Consider the following 24,461-nt stretch of genomic DNA (forward strand, 5'->3'; position numbering starts at 1 on the left):
TTAATGAGTCACATTTACTGCAGGCCTAGATCAGCAACCATAAACTTGAGACATTGGACTTCCTTGTCTGTATATGCAATATGTGGTTAATAATAAATAATATACCACCATGATAACTGTACAGAACTGAAGACTGCTTGACATGATGAGTCTTGAAACGTTACACTGCAGGATGACCCACCATAAGCAGCTGCCACACTACAGCAGTAAAGTCTAAAGATCACTAAGAAAGTGAAAATAACGTCTGAAGTAGGCAAAAAGTCTGGGTTAGGAAGGAACCTCATTAGCTATAACTGGTGCTAAATTTATCACTAACCAGGATTTGTTAACCTACTTTAAACATTTTTTTACAAATGCTGGTTAAGCAGAAAGCCTGGTCAGTGTTCACCATGTTTAAGTTGTTGAAGTACACCTTGTCTGCAGCTAAAGGGAGGGGAGGAATTTTCTGTGGGGGAGATAGGGCACATATCTGTGGTTAACTCCATCTCTGTCTTAACCATGGTAAAGTGTTTGCACTTCTGCATTGGTGACTTGCATTTGGACAAGCAAATCATGTATTATATTAATCACATGCATCAGAAACCAATTATATATTCATCATATGATGAATTCATCATGCATCTGATGAAATAGACTCAAGTCCATGAAAGCTTATGCTGTAATATTATCTTAAGGTGCATACTGACCTATCCATCTGGATGAACATAAATAGCAGGAGGCTATTTTATAAAAATACAAAGCATATTAAATTACCTATTTCTAAAATCATTTTCTAAAATGATAAGCATGACAAAGTGGACTCTGGCCCATGAAGTCTTATGGCTCAATAAGATCTTCAAAGTGGCACAAGACTTTGTTGTTTTGATTCAAACACACAGCTAACCTATGTAATTTGTCTTTAAGTGTCATTCTCTACAAATCTTATTACTTGTGCTATGTATTCAAAAATACTGCAGGTTTTTAATTTATACAAATCTATAAATAACAATGTCTGGAGCATTAAATCCTAATTACTGTAAGCAGCCTACAATATATTAGGAAGTCTTCCTAGTTTTTTTTTAATTTAAAAAAGATTTACTTAATGCAAATTAATTGAACTTTAATTATTAGGCAGTTTGAAACCACGCAAAAACAGCAAGGATTTTATTAGACAGCTATGCATGAGAAAACAAGTCACAGCTCCAGGCTATCTTGTGACATTAATATAAAAAAGAACTTGCAGAATGAATCACAGCTTTCTTTTTTGCCATCAATACTTCATTATAGCAATATTCACAAACTCGAATATGCCCATTAGTTCATATCACTAAATAATATTCATGCTATTTCTCCAGCAAGTCACGCTGCTCTTATTTATGAATTAACTGAATGTCTACTGGCAAATGCATTAGCAAGTTTCTTTGCACAGCATTTCATTATTTTGCAAGTAATTATTTTCAGATTTTACCATCTGACATAGTTTTGAGAGACAGCTCTGTTCCAAGTCTAGCACTTCATCCAGCATAATATATGCTTTTCAAAGGGCTCTTTTCCTCCTTTAATCATTTAAAGTCATTCCTACTTTAATCATTGCCAAGCTACATCCGCGAACTTTAAAAATTCCATTAGTAGTTGTGTGTGTGTGTGTGTGTGTGTGTGTGTGTGTGTGACTGAAATAAATGGGACAGCATAGTGTGTGCAGCATAGTGAGCTGTGCTCTTGACAAACCATAGCATCTAATCCTGCTACTAGCTGTTCTCTCAGAACACAATGGGATTTTCTATAATTCTGAAAACTTTCTGCTTTTCCAGACTAGTGAACAGAGATTTCTCTATGCAAACCTTCAGGACAGCACGGTGGGAAGAGATGATACAAGAGGTTTGGAATGGACTCATGGCAACGAACAACTATAACAAATATTCCTGCTGGTCTTTTCACAAAATATGTTTAGAAGGTCTTGGTTTAATTTCTCAGCTCCATCCTCTTCACACTCTCCTTTAGTTATAGTATAACATTCTCTGCTAGCAATTTAAAAAAGGGGGGGGGGATAACTCAGATCACACAGGTGTTCCTGTCACACACTCAATGGAGTAAGGGGCATATCCTGATGGATCAAAGCAGTTGTGGGGCAGAGAAAGAGAGAGAGAGAGAGAGAGAGAGAGAGAGAGAGAGAGAGAGAGAGAGAGAGAGAATGAAGATTGAGATAATTCAATATAAAATACTTCAAAACATTGTGATTTCCTTGCATGATCTTCCCACTTTAAATTCAGGTAACAGGACTTGTTGAGAAATGGTTGTGTGTGTTTTTTAAGTATATGTCCACCAATCTTTAAGCAAATAAACTCTTCTCTACCAGGCAGAGAACAATCACCAGTTTCTCCAAAAATGTACCCACTATCAATATTAGGGATGTGAGAACACAGAGTCAAGTTCATTAAGCCGACTGGTTGAGAGCAAAATAAAAAACAAGTATTCACCCAAGCCAATCAATACTCACTCACTCACTCACTCTACAGCAAAGGATCAGACAGGTCTTTTCCCCCACTCATGGGAGGAGAGCTGGTCTTGTGGTAGCAAGCATGACTTGTCCCCATAGCTAAGCAGGGTCTGCCCTGGTTGCATCTGAATGGGAGACTTGATGTGTGAGCACTGCAAGATATTCCCCTCAGGGGATGGAGCCGCTCTGGGAAGAGCAGAAGGTTCCAAGTTCCCTCCCTGGCTTCTCCAAGATAGGGCTGAGAGAGATTCCTGCCTGCAACCTTGGAGAAGCTGCTGCCAGTCTGTGAAGACAATACTGAGCTAGATAGACCAATGGTCTGACTCAGTATATGGCAGTTTCCTATGTTTCTTATGTTTCACCCCCATCTCGCCTGCAAAGGATCAGTCAGGTGTATCATCTTCAGGAAAAGTTCATCCCTTCTAGTTTGAGGAATGCAGAACTGAATTATATATTCCTTGGGAACATTTATGGTAAACACAACACAGGAACATAGGAAGCTGCCATATACTGAGTCAGACCATAGGTGCATTTAGCTCAGTATTGTCTACACAGACTGGCAGCAGCTTCGCAAGACATGATTAAGTTAACTGGTATAACTATTCCAAATCTTTTCAATATTTTTTCAGTGGTCAGTTGGCTGTCTGTCCTTGGACAGAAATAGACAATTTGCCAAATGCAGATGTTGTGGCTGTAGCTTTCAACTGGAGCAAATTATTTCCTTCTGCTTGGACAGACTCGGTCATAAGTTTCCTTCCCTTGTGTTATGTTATAAAACACTGGGGCCTATAACTGGCCCATAAGGAAAGGGAAATGTTTTTATGACTTCCCATGAAAACTCACAATAATAACAAGAACTCTTTTCTTTCACAATCTTTACAGTCTTATATCAGAGCCTGTGGCATAAGGTCTATTCAGAAGCATAACTCCATGAGAACTGCATATATGTTTTCAGGTAAAATATCAAGTGTTGATTATTATCTATAAAGCTCTTAATGGGTTGGGCCCAGAGTTTTTAAAAGAGTGCCTTCTTTGTCATGAATCCGGCCGCCCGCTATGATCTTCTGGAGAGGTCTGGTTACGGTTGCCGCTGGCTCATCTGGTGGCGACCCGGGACCAGGCTTTCTCTGTGGCTGCCCCGGGCCTTTGGAACATGCTCCCCACTGAAATAAGAGCATCTTCTTCTCTGTCTGTTTTCAGGAAGACCCTCAAGACTCACCTGTTCTCACAGGCTTTTAATTAGAATTAATTTTAACAATTTGTTTTTCTAACTGTTGTATGCAATTGTTTTTATTGAGTTTTGTGAATTTTAATCTATGACTTTTTATATTGTTTTACATTTTGTACACCGCCTAGAGATGTATATATAAGGTGGCAAAACATATGATAAACAAACAAACAAACTTTATTCTACAAAATTCAAATACTGAATTCAGCAGTCACTTTTGCAGAATATGAAAAAAGGAGACAAAAAAAGGAGAAAAGGCCAAAAAACTCAGCTCTGTATATAAAGCTTATTTGTATATTTTATTTTTTCTAGCCCATGTTCAGAATCATAATGTGAATTACATAACCCATCACATTTTAGCAAATTCCAGCTAAACATCTCTAAATAGTACCAACAAGATTAGGTTTCCTCGCACATGTTTCTAACAGTCCAATTTATTTCAGTGGGATTTACTTCAAAGAAAGTGTGCTTAAAATTGCAGCTTTGGAGTGTACCTTTGAATGTTCTTTGTGAAATGAGCAGAAATGGGTCTTTAGCCAACATTGTCAGGTCTAATGTCTTTTTATCTTTTGCTGTTTGAGTTATTCCATCAGCAACACAAAGCATGAGAATTTACACAATTACTTGCTTTTCCCAACCAGCATACAAAATGATCAGAAACAATTGTATCATATTAATCCAAGTGCAGTGCATTAGTTAATAAGTAAGGAAATAAAGTATAAAAGATCCTGGAGAAATGAAGTACAGTATACATGTTCTGTTTAGCCCATGCATAGTAGCCTTATAAAGTAAACTAGACAATGTAGTACAAAGCTATTTGAAAGATGGGGGAAAGGGACAGGTTTTTTTGTACGTTAACCAGCAAAATAAACAAGTGATTGAAAACAAGTGTTACGGAAATGCTTTAAATTAAATTCATCTATTTTCCTCAGTCATATCAATCTGTATTTTCATTAACAAAAAAGTAGTGTCCATTATTAAAACTGTATCAGGTTTGAAGAGCTATTTTATAACCTGTTTCAGGGATTGATTCAATACACCAATTCAATATATTTAATTTTCCCAAGGGAGGTGCACTTTTGCTCTTGTTCTTTTCAATCACAGAAATTATATATTTCCATTTTCTAAATTAGCTGCATACACCTATTCAGCAGCAATCACAATTTTAGAAACGAAAAAAGTTATTTCAGTTCTTGCCCACTATATTTGACTTTTAAAAACTTTTAAAAAGTACAGACATCAAGGAGTTTAAACTTGAACGGTTTTCTTGCTAAAAACAATGGTAATACTTTAGGTACATATTTAGATTGTTCAGTTTCAAAACTGGCAAAAAGTGGGAACCACTTCAAAGTTTTCTATAAGTTCCCAGAAGTGGAAAGGTGTAGCCATTCTTACAGTAATGATGTTTTTAAAAGGGCCCCAAAAGTTTATTTATCCCATGATCCCCAGGATCAGCAGAAGTAACTAAAGACTTTGTTGTAATTATCGGGATTTCTTAGACAGAGAACAAATGAAATTTTGAAACAGAAGTCTTTTTAGGACAATTAATTCACTTGCTATGGTACTGGAAAATATTCCTCCCTCATCTCACATCTACTCCTTGAAATCAAATACTTAAGCTCCTTTAGACAGAGAGGTGTTTTACTTAAGCTAATCTACAATGTACATTGACACCGCATTTGTTATAGTATTATTATTAGCAGTGCACCATCAATGCACCCAGGATAGGTTGAAAAAAACACCCTAGTGCCATGAGCCCAAAGGAACCTTGGGTTTAAGTTTCAGGAATAAAAAAACCTCTTTTGAAAATAATAGTAATTCCAAAAGTTTGAAATATGATGTGGAGGTCTGCTGCTCAAAGACAAAAATCCTACTGGGCATACCTAAGCCCTTGGACATGCCTGAAGTTCATCTTGAATCCCAGTCACAGTGCTATACAGAGTACCAGAAGCAAAAAAGACAGATCTCTACACCAAGAAGATTACAATCTGTATTTTGCCAGCAGAACTGGGCAAAGAGAAGGCAAGACAAGTGTAACAACAAGGAGAGAAAAGACATGGAAGAAGCATGATTAACAAGGAACAAATAAGCAAAACACGTTGTATTTAAAAACAAATAGTGGACAATATAGGAACTCAGAGGTATGACAGCAGCTTACAAAGAGATAGTTCCACCATCCCTTCATAGATTCTTTAATTAAGAAGTTGGCTGCAGTAGTAATGAACTAGGGAGTTGCATGAACCGAATTTTGTGGTTCGGTTTGAATTTGAATCAAACCGCTGGTCCATGAACTGGTTCAGTTGAACCAACTGGCCAGTCTGTTCGACCAAACTGATTTTGCGATTCGAGGGGCTATGCTTGTAAAGGGGAATACTAATCTGATTCCCCTTTACAGGCAAAGGGATGCAGGGGGATCCTTGAAAAGTCTTCTAAAGTGTGGCCAGGGGGGTGGCGGTGAGAGGGCACCTTTAAATTTAGATTAAGGTTCTTACCAGCAAAGCCCCTAGCACAGCCCAAGCATGCAGTGTTCCCTCCAGCAATCTGCTCGCACGGTGGCAGTACGGTTCTGGCCTCTGGACATCCACGGAGGATGGAACCGCGCTGCCACTGTGCGGGCAGGTTGCTGGAGAGAGTGCCGTGCCCTTGAGCTGCACTAGGGGGTTTTAAGGATTGGTGGTGGCGGCTGCCAGGCTGGTAAGAATCTTATTCTACTTTTAAAGGTGCCCTCTTGCCACCGCCACCCCCCTGGCCGCCCTTTAGAAGACTTTTCAAGGATTTCCTCACGCCTTTGCTTGTAAAGGGGTATCCTTACCAGACTCACCTGGCATAGGCCCTTGAACTGGCTAACTGCTCTGCCATGGACCAAGCTTGGTTTGATTCAATCACAGACTGGACCGACTCCGGTCCAGTTCAGAATTGAACTGTCAATCCAGCTTATATTAATCTCTGGATAAAAATACTGAAATTTTATTGTTTCTAGATTGAAAGCTCATTAGGACAGGGTAATTCTAACTTACATGGGTAGTGCTATAATTATTATTGTACAACTTCATCAACATCAAATGCTGGTTCTTCTCAGTATAATGGGTAACAGCATTTTCAGAAGTGACTCACTGAAGGCTATGTTCTCATAAGTACAGTCATCCAAGCCCCTAAAAGGTTGATACCCAGAATTTTCAAAATTAGCCCTTCATCTAAAATAATTTTCAAGACACTCGGATCTTATGAGCAGATCACGTTATTTTTTCTCTTTTAATATGCTGAGCACCATGTGCTCAGATTTCCAACATTTGCAAAAAGAACATTCAGCAGTTTATCTCTTCACCAATTTCTATATTCAGTATATCGAGAAGCTAATTTTGTGCAAAAGCTAATACCTTAGCTCCCCCTTCTGGAGAGAGTGTGCAAGCTTGCCCAGTGCAAGGGGTGAGAGGAAGGGAAGGGAAGAACCTTTAGTCTTTTAAATGCTCTCTCAGCTAATAAAGTATTTGAATTCCCTCTGCACTAAATTCAATTGTGTCACTCTTCCTGAATCATTTTATAATATGTAACAACACTCCTAACAGCCACAGTTAATACGCGCATGAGAACCAGCCAGTTCCATTCATTTCTGGGAACATGTGGATATTTTCTGAGACTCATTAATAATTGGCACAGATTTATGTACAAGATAAATTCAATTCAATTTCCTTTTTAAATTAATGACCAATTATTTGAGGCAGGCTCAACTGAAAATATTACTCAAATATCATTAATCTAACGGGAATTAACTTTACAGTTTTCGTAATAATGAGAACATAATTTTAAGGTAAAATAATGCTCTTTATTTAATAATGTTACCCTATATTATAGCACAGTAACTATCCACTTGTTAAATAGCTACATTAGCTCAAGGTTCTGAAATTTATCACAGTGTGGACATTTATATTTAAGCTTAAAGGATTTTCAGGACTTGTGAACACATTTACTGTAGTTTAATGATGCTCTTCCATTATTTCCTTTCTATCATACCTCACAATCCTCACACTCCTTCGTCCAATAACCAGGTTGTAATGTTTAATACTATTGGTTGCAGTGACCCACATGATTTTGTTGATGACATCATAAACCTATGAATGACATGATGTCATAGATATGCATAAGCCAAATGTGGGCTGTCACAACTGATTAATTCAAGTAGCAGCAAATGCAAGCTAAACGAGGAAAAAGATGTTGACCAGATACAGTAAATGAGAACAAAAGGATCTCAAATTGCATCAGTACAAGGAGAAGGTTCAGTGGGGAGGGGGCCAGAGCTCAGTGGACAGAGCATCTGCTTTGCATGCAGACAGTCCTCGGTTTAATTCCCTGGTATCCCCAAGTAGGGCTAGGAAAGACCAGTCAAATTTTAGAGAATATTCAGAATACCACAAATTTGGATCAGCCTCCTAAGAGAGGTCCATTTGGCCATATCACTCTCACTTGAAGATGAACTCTTTTTTTTTTTTTTAAGAACAGTAAATATTGGCTCACATGTTGCACAGCATTATACGGCCATTTCTGATCAGCCTGTGCAGATACAGACTCTTAAGAAAGTATCTGTGGGTTCTTGCACAATTAAAGCAGTGTGCCCACATTTCAGGAGTGCTACTTACATTGGAAACAGTGCTTTAATATCTGTGCACTTGTGCAAGACCAGAGATGCTTCCTTAAGATGCCTGCAGCAGTGCAGGCCAACTGGAAATGCCCACATAACCCTGTGCAATGTGTGGGCTACTGTTCTGTTCTAGTAGTCTTCTCTGTATATTGTTTTCAACAAAATCTGACTGCGGCTTTTATAAATTATTTTAGATTGCCTTATTATCAAAGTTATTTTTTATTATGATTTAGTAGCACCTTGATTATTTTTACATGAAGGTGGGGAAGTAATTTTTTTTGGGGGGGGGAGTTAGGCACCTTCTTAGAAGAGCCAACATGGTGTAGTGGTTAGAGTGCTGGACTAGGACTGGGGAGACCCGAGTTCAAATCCCCATTCAGCCATGATACTTGCTGGGTGACTCTGGGCCAGTCACTTCTCTCTCAACCTAACCTACTTCACAGGGTTGTTGTTAGGAGAAACTTAAGCATGTAGCACACTGCTCTGGGCTCCTTGGAGGAAGAGCGGGATATAAGATGTAATAAATAAATAAGTAAGAGGCATTCCTCTTTCTCTTATGCTGAGAATGATACCTACTTTGACACGCGTGAATCATCTAGCAGCAACAAGCCAATGCTTTCTCTTTAGAACTGTTGTTTTAACCACAATTCATGCAGATTTAATAAATCTATCACATAAGATTTCTTTAATCAAGTGACAACTCAAATACCACCAACTTTCGTAGGCTGCTAACTGGTATACATTACAATAAATGCCGAATGTATCAGACAGACGAGCACACGAACACCACTTTAACCCTGGAAGAAAGGAATTGCAGAACACAGGGGTGTTTTTTGGCTTATATCTCTTATCAAAATTCTGCTCACCCAGCTTTCATTTTTCAAGGCATGTAAACAGAAATGGAATCCTAGTGTTATTTGAAACGTTTTAGTTAAGGTTTGCTCAGGAAAGATATCCTTTCTGAATAAAACATTTTGAGTGTTAATCTGTAAGAGATCTTCTTAAGTTTTGTCTTAAATTACCAGTGGTTTTGTATGTGCAACAAATATCACAACGGTGATCCAACATCACATCAAATCAAATCAAAGTTGTGCCAGGACAAAATTAAATCAGTATCCTGGCTGATCAACTATAACCATTCTCTTGTCCAGATGTTTATCTGCTTGCCTGTTCCTCAAATTCACTTGCTCCCTCCTTTCCATTTCCTCCTGCCATTTCCTAGCCTTCTCTCTCCTTTTGATTGCTGCAATACTTCTTAGCAGGCCAGAAGAACCAGCGCTGAGGCTACAACGCTTCTCTCAGTCTTATAATCACAGGTGAGGTAGGCATGATAGCATTATGGCAGCATTTTATCTAAGCCTCTGCAAAGCCCTATTCAGAAATGTAAACAAAGCTGCTGTACTCACGTTCAGCGGCAAAGGCGGGGCCAGAAGTCCTGCCACGTCCCTGTCAGTCATACCAGCCAGCATGCTGCTCATGGTTAGAACGTGCCGCTCCCAGTCTGAGGAATGCCACTTCTGAGATGGTGGGCATTTCCCAATCAAGAAAGCACCCTCCATCATGGAAGTGGCATTTGCCTCTTCAGATGAATGCTGCTCTAACCATGAGTGATGCTGACAGGGACTGCCAAGGCAGGACCCTGCCCCACTTTAGCTGTTGAATGAGTACAGAGGCTTTGCTTAGGTGTCTGAATAGGGTCTAAGTCTACACAGCTCTGCTGGTAGAAAAGGCAGCTCTTTAGCATCTTTCCTTATTGGGCAGAGGATGCTCTGGTAACCAGTATGCTATGCAGTCCGTCACCTATTTGATCAGAAAAGAAATTACAACCCTGCTTCAGTAGACTAGAAATGAGACAAAATCTGAAATAGTCATGGAATGGCAAACAAATAGTGGGAAGTCAGATAGTAGTGGCAGTTCAAACAAGGAAGTAGGGATTTTTCCAGGAAAAAGAGATTCAGCATAGGGAACAGTTTGTTAGTCAGATTTTGCATTAGAAACGTTTCTTTTGCGTTTCTTTGTGTGTGTGTGTGTGCGCTTTGCATATTCCTGATACTGTTCTATTATTGTTTACCTGCAACGTAATTAAAATAAGATACACTAGCCTACGCTCAACCCACCTAGGGCGTTGCAAAAGACTCTGTAAACTTCTAAGCACGCCCAAATGCAACCTGAAACTGAAGCCTAAGACTACCTATTTTTTGTAACCTATTAAGTATTTGTGAGTTTATTTAAAACCTAAAAGCCTCAGACGGAAGCAGTCTGTAGTAATTGAATATAACTGTGTTTTGGTTCTTTTCTTTTTACCAGCCTCTCAGAGTTGGTTTTTAACTGAAGGGGAAAAAAGGGAGGGTGGAAAGGAGATTTCTCTGGTACAAAAGCATCGTCAAGCACTCAGCAGCTATCAGTTTCTCATCACGTACAGGCCTACACGTGGAAGGTTTTTGTACTTATCCAATAGCAAAATAAAGAGAGTTTTCCCTGGGATTCCACCCCAAGCCCAGGGAGGTTCAAGCTCTGTCAATAAGAGGGGGAGTGGCGGCAGCATTTTAATTCTATCGGAAATATAGATTAGTTTTATGAGAAGCCCAGCCAAGCAGCTCGCCAGGGATTATTCAGCATGTTTCCCCCCTCATGTGAGCTGCTCTGAGACAAAGGCTGTCATCTGTTACAGACAGTATGGAAGAGAAAGAAAAAGGGGGGATGGCCCTTAGTCTGCCACCATCATGTAGGGCACATAGGTTTCCTAAATTATACCAACGTCTGAGGGCGTATGTGCTGCCACTCTGTTTTTTGGTAATTTCAGGAAGGAATTTCCCCCTCTCCTTACAATTTTCCATATCTTTTCTCACAATTGGTCCCTTCAAAGTTCTATGACAAGTTCTACAATTCTTGACTATCTCACTTATGTTGAAAGAAAATGGCAAACAAGGAAATCACAGACACCTATCTTTCACCCATTTGATACTATACTTAATAAATAACTTTCTAATAAGGCATGCCTCTCTTCGTGTCAGAGGTTACCTTGACGAGGGCCCTGAGAGGTCGTGAGATGAGGAACTCACAGCTAGAGTGGACATGGCCACTCCCAAGATGGCCCATAGCTTAGAACAGTGGTTTCCAACCAGGGATCCTCCAGATGTTGCTGAACTACAACTCCCAGCATCCCCAACCACAATAAATTGTAGCTGGGGTGATGAGAGTTGTAGTTCAGCAACATCTGGAGGAACCATGGCTGGGAACCACTGCCTTAGAAGGCAAGTCTCCAGGGGAGAGGCACCACTGTTTACCCCCCAACCTTTAGGAATGCTGCCACTGAGACTGGGCACAACTACAGAATGTCCAACTGGCGGCTCAGCACTTACTGCTGGAAGGGTCTCCTTGGGAGTAGGAGACAGAACCAGGGTCATCTGTGAAGGATAAGGCTGAGCAATGTACAGACTTCCTAGCTCCTTCTTAAGCCCTCCGTCTCTATCTCCAATTGTTGCCGCAAAGTTCCTTTACTGTTCTCTCCCAGCTCCTGCCTAGTATCTGTGCTACCCTCTAGCATGCTTTCCTTGCTATTCACTCCCTGATATCCTAAGATCTGCCTGACTGCTGGTTGTCACCATTCTGTTCTGGCTGCCCTGAAGACCTCGAACCTTGGTTACCCTTCAAGTCTCACCCACAAACCTAACAATGGCTATGCTACTGCTGCCACACCACATGACAACTGCTTCACCCAAGTGAGATGGGACGCCTTAGGCCTCATCGTGTATTATTTGCCAACGTGACTCAAAAACAAAGCCACACCACCATGGTACAATGACACTCTCTGAAAGAGTGCATTAGTGTAATCAAAATTACTACAGCTATGTGGGAACTTGCCAGTTGTCAGAGGCAAGGTACAACAGGACTCTGGAGTGGCAAACTGCCTCTGGTCCATCTGCACTGCTCCCAAAGCTGCAGCACTAGGTGACTGTTCTGGTCCTTTAAAGTAAGGACTAAAAGTTAAATAGCCTACCATGGGTCACTGATCTTTAGGGAAGGGAGAGTGCAAAAGTATGAACACATACACACACCTACCTACCTGCCATAAAATATAAATCATGTTAGCCAATACTGACCATGCATACTGGCTCACCTTCATGTCAATGTACTCATAAACCACGCCCCCTGCTCTCCATTAGAAGCATGTTTGGTTGCAGACACAAATGCTGTACTTGGGCAAAGAAATCCTTCCTGTGATTAAGAATGCTGAGCATCCAATCACTCTTGAATCAGGAACCTTGTCTCTATCCATGGAAAGTGGTGAATTTAAGGAACACATCAATACAGGGTGGGTTGGGAGCAGGCTGGGAGCAATAATATGCTTGGAACATACGACTGGTGACACTGTAACTGTGTAATGCAGACATGGTTACATAACACCTGAACAAGTCTACAGCTTCCTTTCAATGACCACATAGTTTCATTTCAAGTAGCAACCATTCTTTGATTAAATGCATGAATCAGTCTTAGCAATATATTTACTATATGTAATATCTTGGCCACCAGCAATGGCTGTCAAAGAAGCCCCATGTGACGAAGAATACCTAACATTGCACCTACAAAAACTGAAGATGAAATTGCATCAGAAAAATTACCGTAAAATGTTCCTGTGACTTGTAGTTCTCATCCAAATAAACTCGAGCTCTGTTGTAGTCTTTCATTGCATCACTTGATAATAATTCTCTGAAAGGCACAAAATTAAAGAGATGTAGATATTGCTTCCAGACATTAAAAACACATTCATTTAAAAAATAAAGAAGGTGGTCAAAACACATGTTAAGATACCATTAGATTTCAGAAGGATAACACTTCAATCATTCCTTTTCTCCCTATTGAGTATTTCATTTTGGTTCTGTGCCCCTTCACAAAGTCAGTCACTTAGCATTCAAATCTATATTAAATTCATCCGAAACAAACACATTCTATTTTACAACCACCCAGAAAACACAGTAATAGCCCTCTTTCCATAATTCAAAAAACAACAACAAAAAAGCCATCAAGTTCTTCTCTGAAGAATGAAGTCAGTAGAGGGCACTGTTTCATTACTTTCAGTGGAGTAGAAGCTACAAATTCTTTCAAGTTAGCTTACAGGCCGAAAACGTCACAATGCATGAATAAAATGAGAAAGTTACATCAGAAAGTTCAAGCAATGTTCCATTAGCAAAACAAACATTGGACAAAAGATCTGAAGGCCTTATCTTCTCTAAAGATAAATTAAATATTTTTCACTATGGTTTACTAATGGTGAAATCACCAACACAAATGGTTAGGATCTATCAATAATAAATTCAGAAAATATAAGATGAACAAGTGAACTTAATCGAGATATGTGTACTCTCACTCACTCTCTCACTCTCTCTCTCTCTCACACACACTTCCTGAAAGAAAGTGTGAAAAGAAAGTATGCAAAGATCCAGGCAAAAGATAATAGAGACACATTCCTGAAAGTAAATAGTCCTTTAGGAGGGAGGAGACAGTAGTTAAAGTCACTGTCCTCGTCTCCCCGCCCCCCTGCCCCACTGGACTATGGAAGAAGACAGACATACTGCTAGTTTCCAACTCCTTTGATTCCCACAGGGCTTCTTCCATTGTTGGGGAATGTCAGTCGGTCCCTTCACTAGATGATTGCATTTCTGGATCCTGCCCCAATCTCACAACTTTGGTTAAAAGATCGACATCTAAGGGGTTGCTTCTCCCTCCAGAGTTCCCAGGCCCCTTCCTCAATCTACTAGCAGCCGAACAAATGATGTCATCCTGCTATCTCAACTAATTGTGATGAATAATAAAAACAAACCAAGACAATTCAGACAGATCTCTAAACTCCAACACCTGGAGTGAAGATGGCCATCTGACATATATATACACCCTGGTTTCCCATTTCTCATCCTCAACTCTCATGGAAATAAACTCTTAACCAAAAGCAATCTGAATGACCCCACAGGTCCTGCAATGTGCCCATTGTAAACAATTTCCTTCCAGCAACTGCTGTGCAGAAGGGATCCATAGCATTGACTGGGTCCCTTCCTGGAAAGCCAAGATACAGAAGTTTTGTTCATGTTTTGGATGCGGCAGAGGCAAGAATATCCTCAACTTGTTATTGAAGCTTTGACAATCTGAGTCACATTTGGAATGCCATGCTTAATGTAAACTGAAATTCTTTATTACTGTAGAACAGTACCCAGTCCAACACTACTCATATGTTAGAATTCCATGCACACCATTTCCCAATCCCACTCTTCCTTCTCCTGCCCCCAATGTGTGTGTCTGAAGGTCCTCTCTGGGACATATTTTTCAGGGGGCATCAGGGCAGAAGAGGGAAAATGAATAATTCCTTGTGTGCATGAAACATTCTACCACAAGAACAGTATTAGTGTGGATGCTGCTCACCTGAGAATCTGATTAAATGGTGTTAACAGCACAAACAATAGCTACACTGATTTGTTCCAGACTTTCATTTAGAAACATCAATATAATTCCTCAACCATTTAAAAAGTACACTTATTTTTAAAAAGGGAAGGAGAACCTAGCAATAACTTAATGTTAGCACGTCACTGTTTATTGTTAGGCTGTTGATTTGAAATTACATCTACTCTTGTCTAATTCTTCAAACAAGTCTCTTTCACTCTGCAGTATCAACAACATGACTAAAAAATGTCTGACTGACACCCTCTTTCCCACTTGCCTACTATAAATAAGAACCTTCTTATTAGAGATGTGCCCGAAGACTCTTCGGCATCAACGGGGGTAGTACTTAAAGGGCGGGGAGGGCGTACTCACCCCCCCACCGCGTTTCCCCCGCCGGCGCTCTTCAAATTTCAAGCCCCTCGGGGCGGCAGCATTCCTCCCTGCCGCCCCGTTCCTCCCATCAGTCGGAAGTGGCCGAAAGTTGCAAGCGCGCGTGCACCCGTCATGCACGCGCGCACGGCAGACGGGCACGCGCGCATGACGGGCGCACGCGCGCTCGCAACTTTCGGCCACTTCCGGCCGACGGGAGGAACGGGGCGGCAGGGAGGAACGCTGCCGCCCCGAGGGGCTTGAAATTTGAAGAGCGCCGGCGGGGGAAACGTGGCGGGGGGTGTGTGAGTACACTTTAAAGTGCTACCTTTAAAGTGCTACCCCTGCCGTGCTGAAAAACCGAATCCTGCCCCAGCGCCGAAACGTTTCGGGCACATGCCTACTTCTTATTTATTTATTTTTCTATGTAAATCACTTTGGAAACTTTAGTTGAAAACCAGTAGTAGTAGTAGTAGTAGTAGTAGTAGTAGTACTGCCTTGCATCAGGTATGTTTTGTTAGCAGCATAAACTGAGATATTGAGGCAAGTCTCACGGCTTAGCCGCAAGATCGCAGCTTAGCCCACTCTCCCTGCAGACGATCCCCAGACAGCCCAGGGCAGCCGGATTGGCCGTCCACATGGCTGCCGGCTCCATCACGGCCTCCGGTATTGGAGGCCGTGTGGCCCCTGGAAGTTCCATGATGAGCGCGCGGGGCATCCTGGAGAGACCCTCAGGGGTCGGGAGGCTTGCTTCAGCCTCCTGCCGGGTGTCTCCTCATGTGATGCCACAGTGCGGAGCTGACCGCAGCAATACACGATCAAGAAGACGGGGTTAGTGGAGCGCTCACTCTGCTAACCTTGGCTAAGGGGAGGGGGAATTAGGAGGGTTTGCTGCCAGGAGCTGCGCAGCTCCCGTGGCAGCAGACGGTCAGCAAAAAGCGGGCTAGGCTCCCTTGGCCCGCTTTTTGCTGATCGTGAGAATCTCCTCATCATTTTCCAAGATAAAGTACAGCTTTATACATAAGAAAAGGCCTGCTGGATCAGACCCAAGGCCCATCTTGTCCAGCATCCTGCTTCATGCAGTGGTCCAGCAGATGCCTCTGGGAAACCCACAGAAAGGAGCTGAGGGCATGCCTTCTGTCCTACAACTACTCCCAGCAACTTGTATTTAGAGGCATCTTGCTTCTGAGGCTGGAGGTGGCCTATAGCCCTCAGCCATTGATAGACCTGTCAGAGTGAGTGTGATTCTGCTGATCCTTTTGAATCTCTCGACAGCTTTCGATACCCCTCAGCCATGGTATCCTCCTGGATTGGCTGAGCAGGGTGGGATTGGGTGGCAATGTTTTACAGTGGTTCTGTTCCTACCTCTCTATTAGATTGATCTATCTATCTATCAAATTTGTACAGTGCCCCAAACTTTCGTCTCTGGGCAGCTAACAACAACATAAAACAAATTAAAACATACACAAAAATCTTAAAACAATGGAGCCAATCTAAAAATTAAAAACAAATGAAAACTTAAAAATTTGAAAAAGCTGAAAAAGCTTGGGTCAAGAAGTGGGTTTTCAAGTGCTTTTTAAAAATTGTCAGAGATGAGGAGGATCATATTTCAGTAGGGAGTGCATTCCACAGTCCCGGGGCAGCAACCGAGAAGGCCCGTCCCCATATGGCCAACTGCCAAGCTGGCAGCAACCGGAGGTGGACCTCTCCAGACGACCTCAATTGGCGGTGGGGCACATAATGAAGAAGACATTCTCTTAAATACGCAGGGCCTAAGATTCCAGATGGTGTCACTTGGAGACTGCTGTTCTGCAAAGCAAGAACTAAAGTGTGAAGTTCCACAAGGATCCATACTGTCTCCAATGCTCTTTAACATCTACATGAAACTGCTGGGAGAGATCATCAGGAGGTTTGTTGCAAGGTGTTATCAATATGCTGATGATACCCAGATCAACTTCTCCATGTTGACCTCATAAGGAAATGGCATATCTTCCCTAAACATCTGCCTGGAGGTGGAAATGGGCTGGATGAGGGATAACAAACTGAAGTTGAATCAAAACAAGATGGAGGTACTGACTGGGGGCGTCGGGACCTGAGAGTTTAGATCTGCCTGTTCTGGATAGGGTTACACTTACCCTGAAAGATCAGATACGTAGCTTGGGAGTGCTCTTGGATCCAAAACTATCTCTATTTCTCAAGTTGAGGCAGTGGCCAGGAGCACTTTTTATCAGCTTCGGCTGATATGTCAGCTATGTCCATTTCTGGAGGTAAATGATCTTAAAACAGTGGTATATATGCTGGTAACCTCCAGGCTTGACTACTTTCATGCACTCTACGTGGGGATGCCTTTGTACATAGTCCAGTAACTACAACTGGTACATAATGTGGCAGCCAGATTGGTCTCTGGGATAACCTGAATGGACCATATAGCACCAATTTTAAAAGAACTGCACTGGCTGCCGATATGTTTCTGGGCAAAATACAAAGTGCTGGTTATTACCTACTAAGCCCTTAACGGCTTGGGCCCATGAGATTTAAGTGAGCGACTTCTTTGTCATGAACCCTGCCACCTATTACATTATTCTGGAGAAGTCCAGTTAGGGTTGCCGCTGGTTCATTTGGTGGCAACTTGGGATCGGGCTTTCTCTGAGGCTGTCCCAAGCCTTTGGGATATGCTCCCTGTTGAAATAAGAGCATCTCCTTCTCTGTTTGTTTTCCAGAAGACCGTCAAGATGCACCTGTTCTCGCAGGCTTTTAACTAGAATTAATTTAATAACTTGTTTTAATAACCTATTCTATGAGATAGCTTTTATTGTGTCTTGTGGATTTTTAATCTGTTTTTACTTATTAATATTTTTTAATTTTGAACACCTCCTAGAGATGTAAATATGATGCATTAATTAATTAATTAATTAAATTTGAAGATATCAAATGTTTTGTATTTCTTTAGTATTTTTCACTTTACCCATAAATTACATTTGAAATTGATCTTTCTTGTTACTTACTTAACAAACTTGTCCACATGAGACATGGATGCTTCATAGTTTTTCCCACCAAACTCTTGACAATGTAATGCCATGAAGTGTGGCTTGTGTGTATGTACAACCTGTAAAATGAAACAAAAAAATGACCTTAGCTGCAATTCAAAAAATAAGATGCAAGCGGGATGGAATTACTAGAAATTCATTTTCTACAAAATAATGGCTCAAACAACAAATGTTCTAGTCACCGCAGTATTTCTGCAGATATTTTTACATCAAAAACATACTGTGAGAATGTATAAAGAATGCTGTGTTGCAGGTATTTGATCACCTGTCATAATATATTATCTGTCATAAAAATAGTCATGCAGAGGTGACCCCATGAAACAGGATACACCAGTAATTCCCAAACTGTGGTTTGCGTTGCCCAGCTCTGTTTTACACTAAGGCCAAATACAGACATAACACACCCCGGGTTCCGCTCCCACCACCACCATGCGCTTACCTGCCTGAATTCAGATATAAGTACTGGCCTCCTCTTTGCAGTCTGTGAGACTGCAGAGAGGAGGAGGAGCTGGCTGGTGGGCTTCCTCCTTTAATTGATGGACAGCCATGGCATTCAATCAAGATGGGGAAAGGGAAGAGCTTCCTTCCCTCAACTCTGGTTCCAGCGAAGGCTGCCTCCAGTTCTGCATTCGGACATAATGGAGGCAACTGCAAACCAGAGGCCCAAGCAGTGAACCTCACTTCAAATTGAGGGTCCAAACTGGAGTTTGGTGACTGTAACCTCAGTTTGAGTTAGGGTTCAAACTGCAGTTTCACACATTCAGATACACGAACCCTGGCCACCTGTAACTCCGGTTTTGTGCGATGTCTGAATGCGGGCTAAATGTACCACATAAAGTAAAAGAAAAATATATTACTGCAGCAAAACCTTTTTCTTTTTTCTTTTAAGGGAGAACTCACAATTGTCTGAGGTCTAGGAAGGGGTACATTATCCAAAGTTTGGAAACTACTGGGGTACACAAATCTGTGGGCAAACAAGACATTTACACAATACTGACATCGTCAATCATGTGCCGATCATCAATCGATCGCTTAAATTGAAAACAAAAGTGGGGAATTGAGCCCCCCAGGCCTTCCTTAGGGTGGGGCAACCGGGGCATTTGCCCTGAGCCCCACAGTGGGAGAGGCCCTGCAGCAGGCAGGCCGTGGGCACATACTGGTTGTGGTTCTGGGTGTCTGAGAGGCTCCGAGTCCGAGCAGTCTGCCCCTGCTTGCTGCTGTGCTGGTTGCTCCTTCCCTCTGCTGCAATCACTCACTGTGGAGCAGCAGGAAGAGAGCAGGGGCAGCAGCCGTGCAGTCTCCCCATGTGCTGAGTTGGCTCCTTCAATTGCTGCCTTTTCCCCCATGCCATGTTTCCCCTGCCACTGCAAATATCACTTCCAAATGACAAGGAGGAAGTGAGGGCAGACTGCTGCTGCCTGCCCTCTTGCAACCCAATCCAGCCAGGCTTAGAGCGGGCGGCAGCAGCATGGATGAGAAAGCTGTCAAGCAGACAGCTGCTTCTGCCCACCATTCAGGCTGCGCCTGTGCTGTTTGTGTGTGTGCACTTGCACACATGAGCAATTGCCATGCAGAGCACACAGACATACAAGTCAGGGAGGACCAACACGAGGCAGTAACGATCAGCAGGTAGGAGCCGCAGTCGACTGGAGCCAAGCAGCCACCCTCAGGTCTCTCTCTCACCTCCCGCTCAGCCCCCTTTGCTTTCTTTTTCTCCTGGAAGTTATCCAGACATGGCTTCATGCCACGGGGTATTTGAAGAGAGAATCTACTCTGCAGCAGATCACATAGGGTCGGGTCCTCTCAGCAACCCCTGGAGATCTTTTTCCTGTGCGTGTTCCCACAGTTTGCTCCGGGGTTTTTCTCCAACCAATTACATCCCAGAGGAGGAGGAGATACACCTTTTTTGTTGTTGTTAGTTTGACAGTTCTAACTATGGCGAGACAAGTTCCCAAGCAGCCAGATCAAACAACAGAAGCTAGAATGTGCAGCAGTAATTTGGGGAAAAGCCGAATCGTGTGTGTACTGCTCCCTGATAGCTCACAGGGACTTTGAGGAAAACCCAGCTGATATGTGGACTCACACCCTCCATTCCGGAAGAGATGCAAAGAACCATGTGTGCAAAAGTCTCTGGTCCCCTTCCTCCTCCTCCTCCTCATCTCCCTGCTCGTTTCTTTTACTTGATGTATGTATGTGTGGTTTTTTGGGGGTTCCTTACTAGGGTTGTGCACGGACCGGTCCGGAGGCCATTCTAAAGGCCTCCGGACCGGTCCGGACACGGGGTGGTTTGGTTCTGGAAGATGGGGTGGGGGGTTCCAATAAGGACGGGGGGGGGGCTTTACTTACCCCTCCCAACAATGGCGCCGTATTTTCTTGAGCAATCGGGCGGCAGGATACCTCCCTGCCGCCCGCTTCATTCCCCGCTTTGCTCCTTATGTATTAAGACTCGGGCGGCAGGATACCTCCCTGCCGCCCCCTTCAAAACCCCGCTCGGCTGACAGCCGCCCCCTTCAAGACCCCTGCTGCCCCCAAGCCCCCTGCCGCCCCCTTCTCCCCAGTGCTCCATTGCAAATGGGCGGCAGGATAACTCCCTGCTGCCCCTTTGCTGGCTTGGCATTTGCTGTTATCCTGCCGCCCGTTTGCAATGGAGCACTGGGGAGAAGGGGGCGGCAGGGGTCTTGGGAGCGGCAGGGGTCTTGAAGGGGGCGGCCACCAGCTGAGCGGGGTTTTGAAGGGGGCGGCAGGGAGGTATCCTGCCGCCCGATTCTTAATACTTAAGGAGCCAAGCGGGGAATGAAGCGGGTGGCAGGGAGGTATCCTGCCGCCCGATTGCTCAAGAAAATATGGTGCCGTTGTTGGGAGGGGTAACTGAAGCCCCCCGGTCCTTATTGGAACCCCCCACCCCAGTGCCGGACCGCAGCTCCGCGGTTCCGTGCACACCCCTAGTCCTTACTATTTCCAGTGTTACTGTTAGCTCCTAACAGTTTTTCCTTCTCTGCCTCTTGTCCCTTATGGGACTCCTCTAGAGTCAGAGTTTGGGGCACAATCACTAATTTAGATTTACTGAGAGCTGCTGTAGCAGTCTCTCTTGTTTCTCCTGAGTTTTCCTTACTTGCCCTTGTCCCCCTTATGGGACTCCTCTGAAGTCAGAGTTTGGGGTGTCGTTTTTGGTTGCTGTTTTGACTGTTCTTTGGATCCTAACTGCCCCTTGCCCTTCTCCTGTGCATCCCATTGCTACATTCGCAGCGCTCTCCACTTTGGGCTCTCCTCCCCCTTTCTCTTCCTCTGTTCTCTCATTCTGTCTTTCCTTTCTAGTTCCAAATCTCTCTTTGATTCCTTTCCCCACCCACCCTTTTCTCCTTTTTCACCCTTCTCTGCTGTTGATTTCTGACCTTCTTGCCTCCTCTTGTCTGCTTCCCCCCATCAAACTGCATTCCTATCCCCCTCCCAACATTGCCCTCGCTCTTCTCCTCTTTCTTAGCCGCTTTCCCTTTCCCTTCCCCCCGGCCACCACTTCCCTTTCCAGCAGCTCGCAAGAGCTGCCACACATGGGATTAGCCACGGGTACATCTTAGCAAGTTAGATAGAGAGATAGAGAGATAGATAGATGTGTGGTATGAATTATTGGATATTATAGCATCCTATTTAGTGTTAGTTCCATTGAATTGTCTAATGGTGTAGTTATTATCAGTGCTTTTGGTGAAGACAAACCATTTCATATACAGGAAGTCTTCATAGATAAAAACATGGAAAGAAAGGTGATTGTTTATATATAATGAGACAACTACACTAAATAATTTTATGAGGGCCATTGTTAATATTATTGAGGATATAAAATTACAAAGACATACTTTTCTTGTCTGTGGATAATATTTTGATTATTTTTGATAAGCATTGTACCTAAAAAAGAATGATTTCTTTGTGGAAGGGGTTTTGATTCCTACTTGGAGCTTATTTAGTGAGACACACAACTTTACAGCATTATTCCATTTGTATGATAGGTGGTGCTCCTTCCAGACAGCATTTACTTCATCAAAATAAGTAATCAAAAATATTAAATACAGTAACTTATATTTAATAGGTTCCTATAAATATTTACTTATTTTGATGAAGTAAATACTGTCTGGAAGGAGCACCACCTATCATACTGATGGAATAATGCTGTAATGTTGTGTGTCTCACTGAAGAGAGACACTGGGGAGAGGAGAGCTGGTCTGGAGAGAAGAGCTGGTCTTGGAGAGGAGAGCTGGTCTTGTGGTAGCAGGCATGACTTGTCCCCACAGCTAAGCAGGGTCTGCCCTGGTTGCATCTGAATGGGAGACTGCATCTGAATGGGAGCACTGCAAGATATTCCCCGCAGGGGATGAAGCCGCTCTGGGAAGAGCAGAAAGTTTCAAGTTCCCTCCCTGGCTTCTCCAAGATAGGGCTGAGAGAGATTCCTGCCTGCAACCTTGGAGAAGCCGCTGCCAGTCTGAGGGACAGTACTGAGCTAGAGAGACCAATGGTCTGACTCAGTATATGGCAGTTTCCTATGTTCCTATGTAATAAGCTCCAAGTAGCAGTTTATAAATGTGATAGATAGATAGATAGATAGATAGATAGATAGATAGATAGATAGAGTAGGACTGAACCACAAAGAAACCATTCTTGGTTTCTCTCTCAACCTAACCTGCCTCACAGGGTGGCTGCGAAGGTAAACATAAGTAACCATGTACACTGATCTGGATTCCTTGGAGGAAGGGCGGGATAGAAATGTAAGATAAAAAATATTGTGTTGGAAACCGATTTATTATTTTGTTCCTTTGAAATGGCGGAGCAGTGGGCATTCTGTGAATAATTTGGATGGATGGGTGGTATGGTGCTTTCCAACTTGAATTTTGGAATTCACGTTTGGAATGCAAATGTGTTAAACTGTGCATATTTATACCTTAGTTTTACATAAAAGGTATATTATTTATTTATTTGAAGTGTTAAGGGCCCCCCGCACATGCTGGTTCACCTCCAGCCCCGCACTCCCCTAGGGACAGCCCTGCCCCCCCCCCAGTTATATTGGTAAAAATTGACTGAAAATATTTGTAGTTTCAGTTATGAAATGATGCATGTCATCCTGACTAATGAAGTGCACAGGTAAACAGGGAATGCAACGATGGCCTATACACAGCTCCCCCAGTCCCTATGCTCAGGGACATCCTCTCTTGCAGATTGCTTCCATAGTGTGGGCAGAGCTAGGAAGTTTTGCCACTTGGACAACAATGCGCTTGTAGATGAACTGGGTGTGTGTGTTGCGAACAGGGCCTCCCCGTACATTGCATCCCTGCAGTCCCTCTTTGTGTGAATGCTTTGCTAGTGAAAATATCAGGCACTATTTTAATTCACCCCCTCCACTATCTGACACACAAGATGCATAATTTTAAAAGCTATGATAGGTATGAGGCAAACATTAAAAATCCTGCCCATATCTGGAAGCAACCTATGACAAATACACTAAGACAAATAGTGAGATAGGCAGATAAAGTTAAAGAGTTTTTCTACATATATAGATTTTGGAATTGTCATTAAAAATTGTTTGCCCTACAAGACTATAAGATAGACAAAGCATGAGGGACAAACCTGAAGCACAGGTGCCACATGGCACAGACAGTGGTATCCAGGGGTGCAGCTATAATTGAGCGAATGGGTTCTTTGAACCTGGGCCCTCGAGCTCCTGAGGGCCCCCCAGCTCCACCCCTCCCTATTTTCTTCATTATCTCCCTCACTCCGAGGGGCCGCTGTAGAGAGGGGCAAACACGGGCCGCTCTCCCCTAGCCACACCCCTGGTGGTGTCTGTGGCATACTTGAACAGAGGCAGGAGTTTCCACAGACGTCACTAGGGCATGGAATCAAGCCTGCTCTGCTTCCAGCAGAGTCAGCTAGGCAAAACCACACAAAGGTACAGAGGCAGACATATGTATTCTAGCACTTCCTAAACTTGAACTAGGCTTAACTTGCTTTAGACTTAACTTGTCACCCATTTGCCAAAATAAATTGGGCACCACCAAAATAACAACAGATTTTTTTCTATCAGGTTTTTAGTAAAGTTTCCTTCAGCTCGATTTGGGAACTTTCACACACCATGAAATTGGTCCACATCAAACTGCCAGAAGTAATATTAAAGGCAGTTTTGTAGAATGTGAATTCATGGTAAGATAGAACTTGGAAGGCAGCTAATTAGCTGCACGTGCTCAACAGAAGTATAGCTTAAAGACAACAAGGGGGAGGAAATATACAGAACAA

General features: G+C 42.8%; 1 protein-coding gene across 12 annotated transcripts in view; it reads right to left on the bottom strand.

Annotated features, from left to right (window-relative positions):
* The window catches only part of INPP5A (inositol polyphosphate-5-phosphatase A), a 402,494-nt gene that overhangs the window by 246,632 nt on the left and 131,401 nt on the right, over positions 1-24,461 (bottom strand). For all 12 annotated transcript variants that reach the window (XM_053307912.1, XM_053307906.1, XM_053307907.1 and 9 more), the window contains 2 exons: positions 18,147-18,247; positions 12,963-13,050 (listed from right to left, as the gene is read on the bottom strand). In XM_053307912.1, coding sequence (XP_053163887.1) covers positions 12,963-13,050; positions 18,147-18,247 — 189 coding nt within the window. The remainder of the gene's footprint in view (positions 1-12,962; positions 13,051-18,146; positions 18,248-24,461) is intronic.

The sequence above is a fragment of the Hemicordylus capensis genome, chromosome 3 (assembly GCF_027244095.1).
Source record: "Hemicordylus capensis ecotype Gifberg chromosome 3, rHemCap1.1.pri, whole genome shotgun sequence".
Classification (NCBI taxonomy): domain Eukaryota; kingdom Metazoa; phylum Chordata; class Lepidosauria; order Squamata; family Cordylidae; genus Hemicordylus; species Hemicordylus capensis.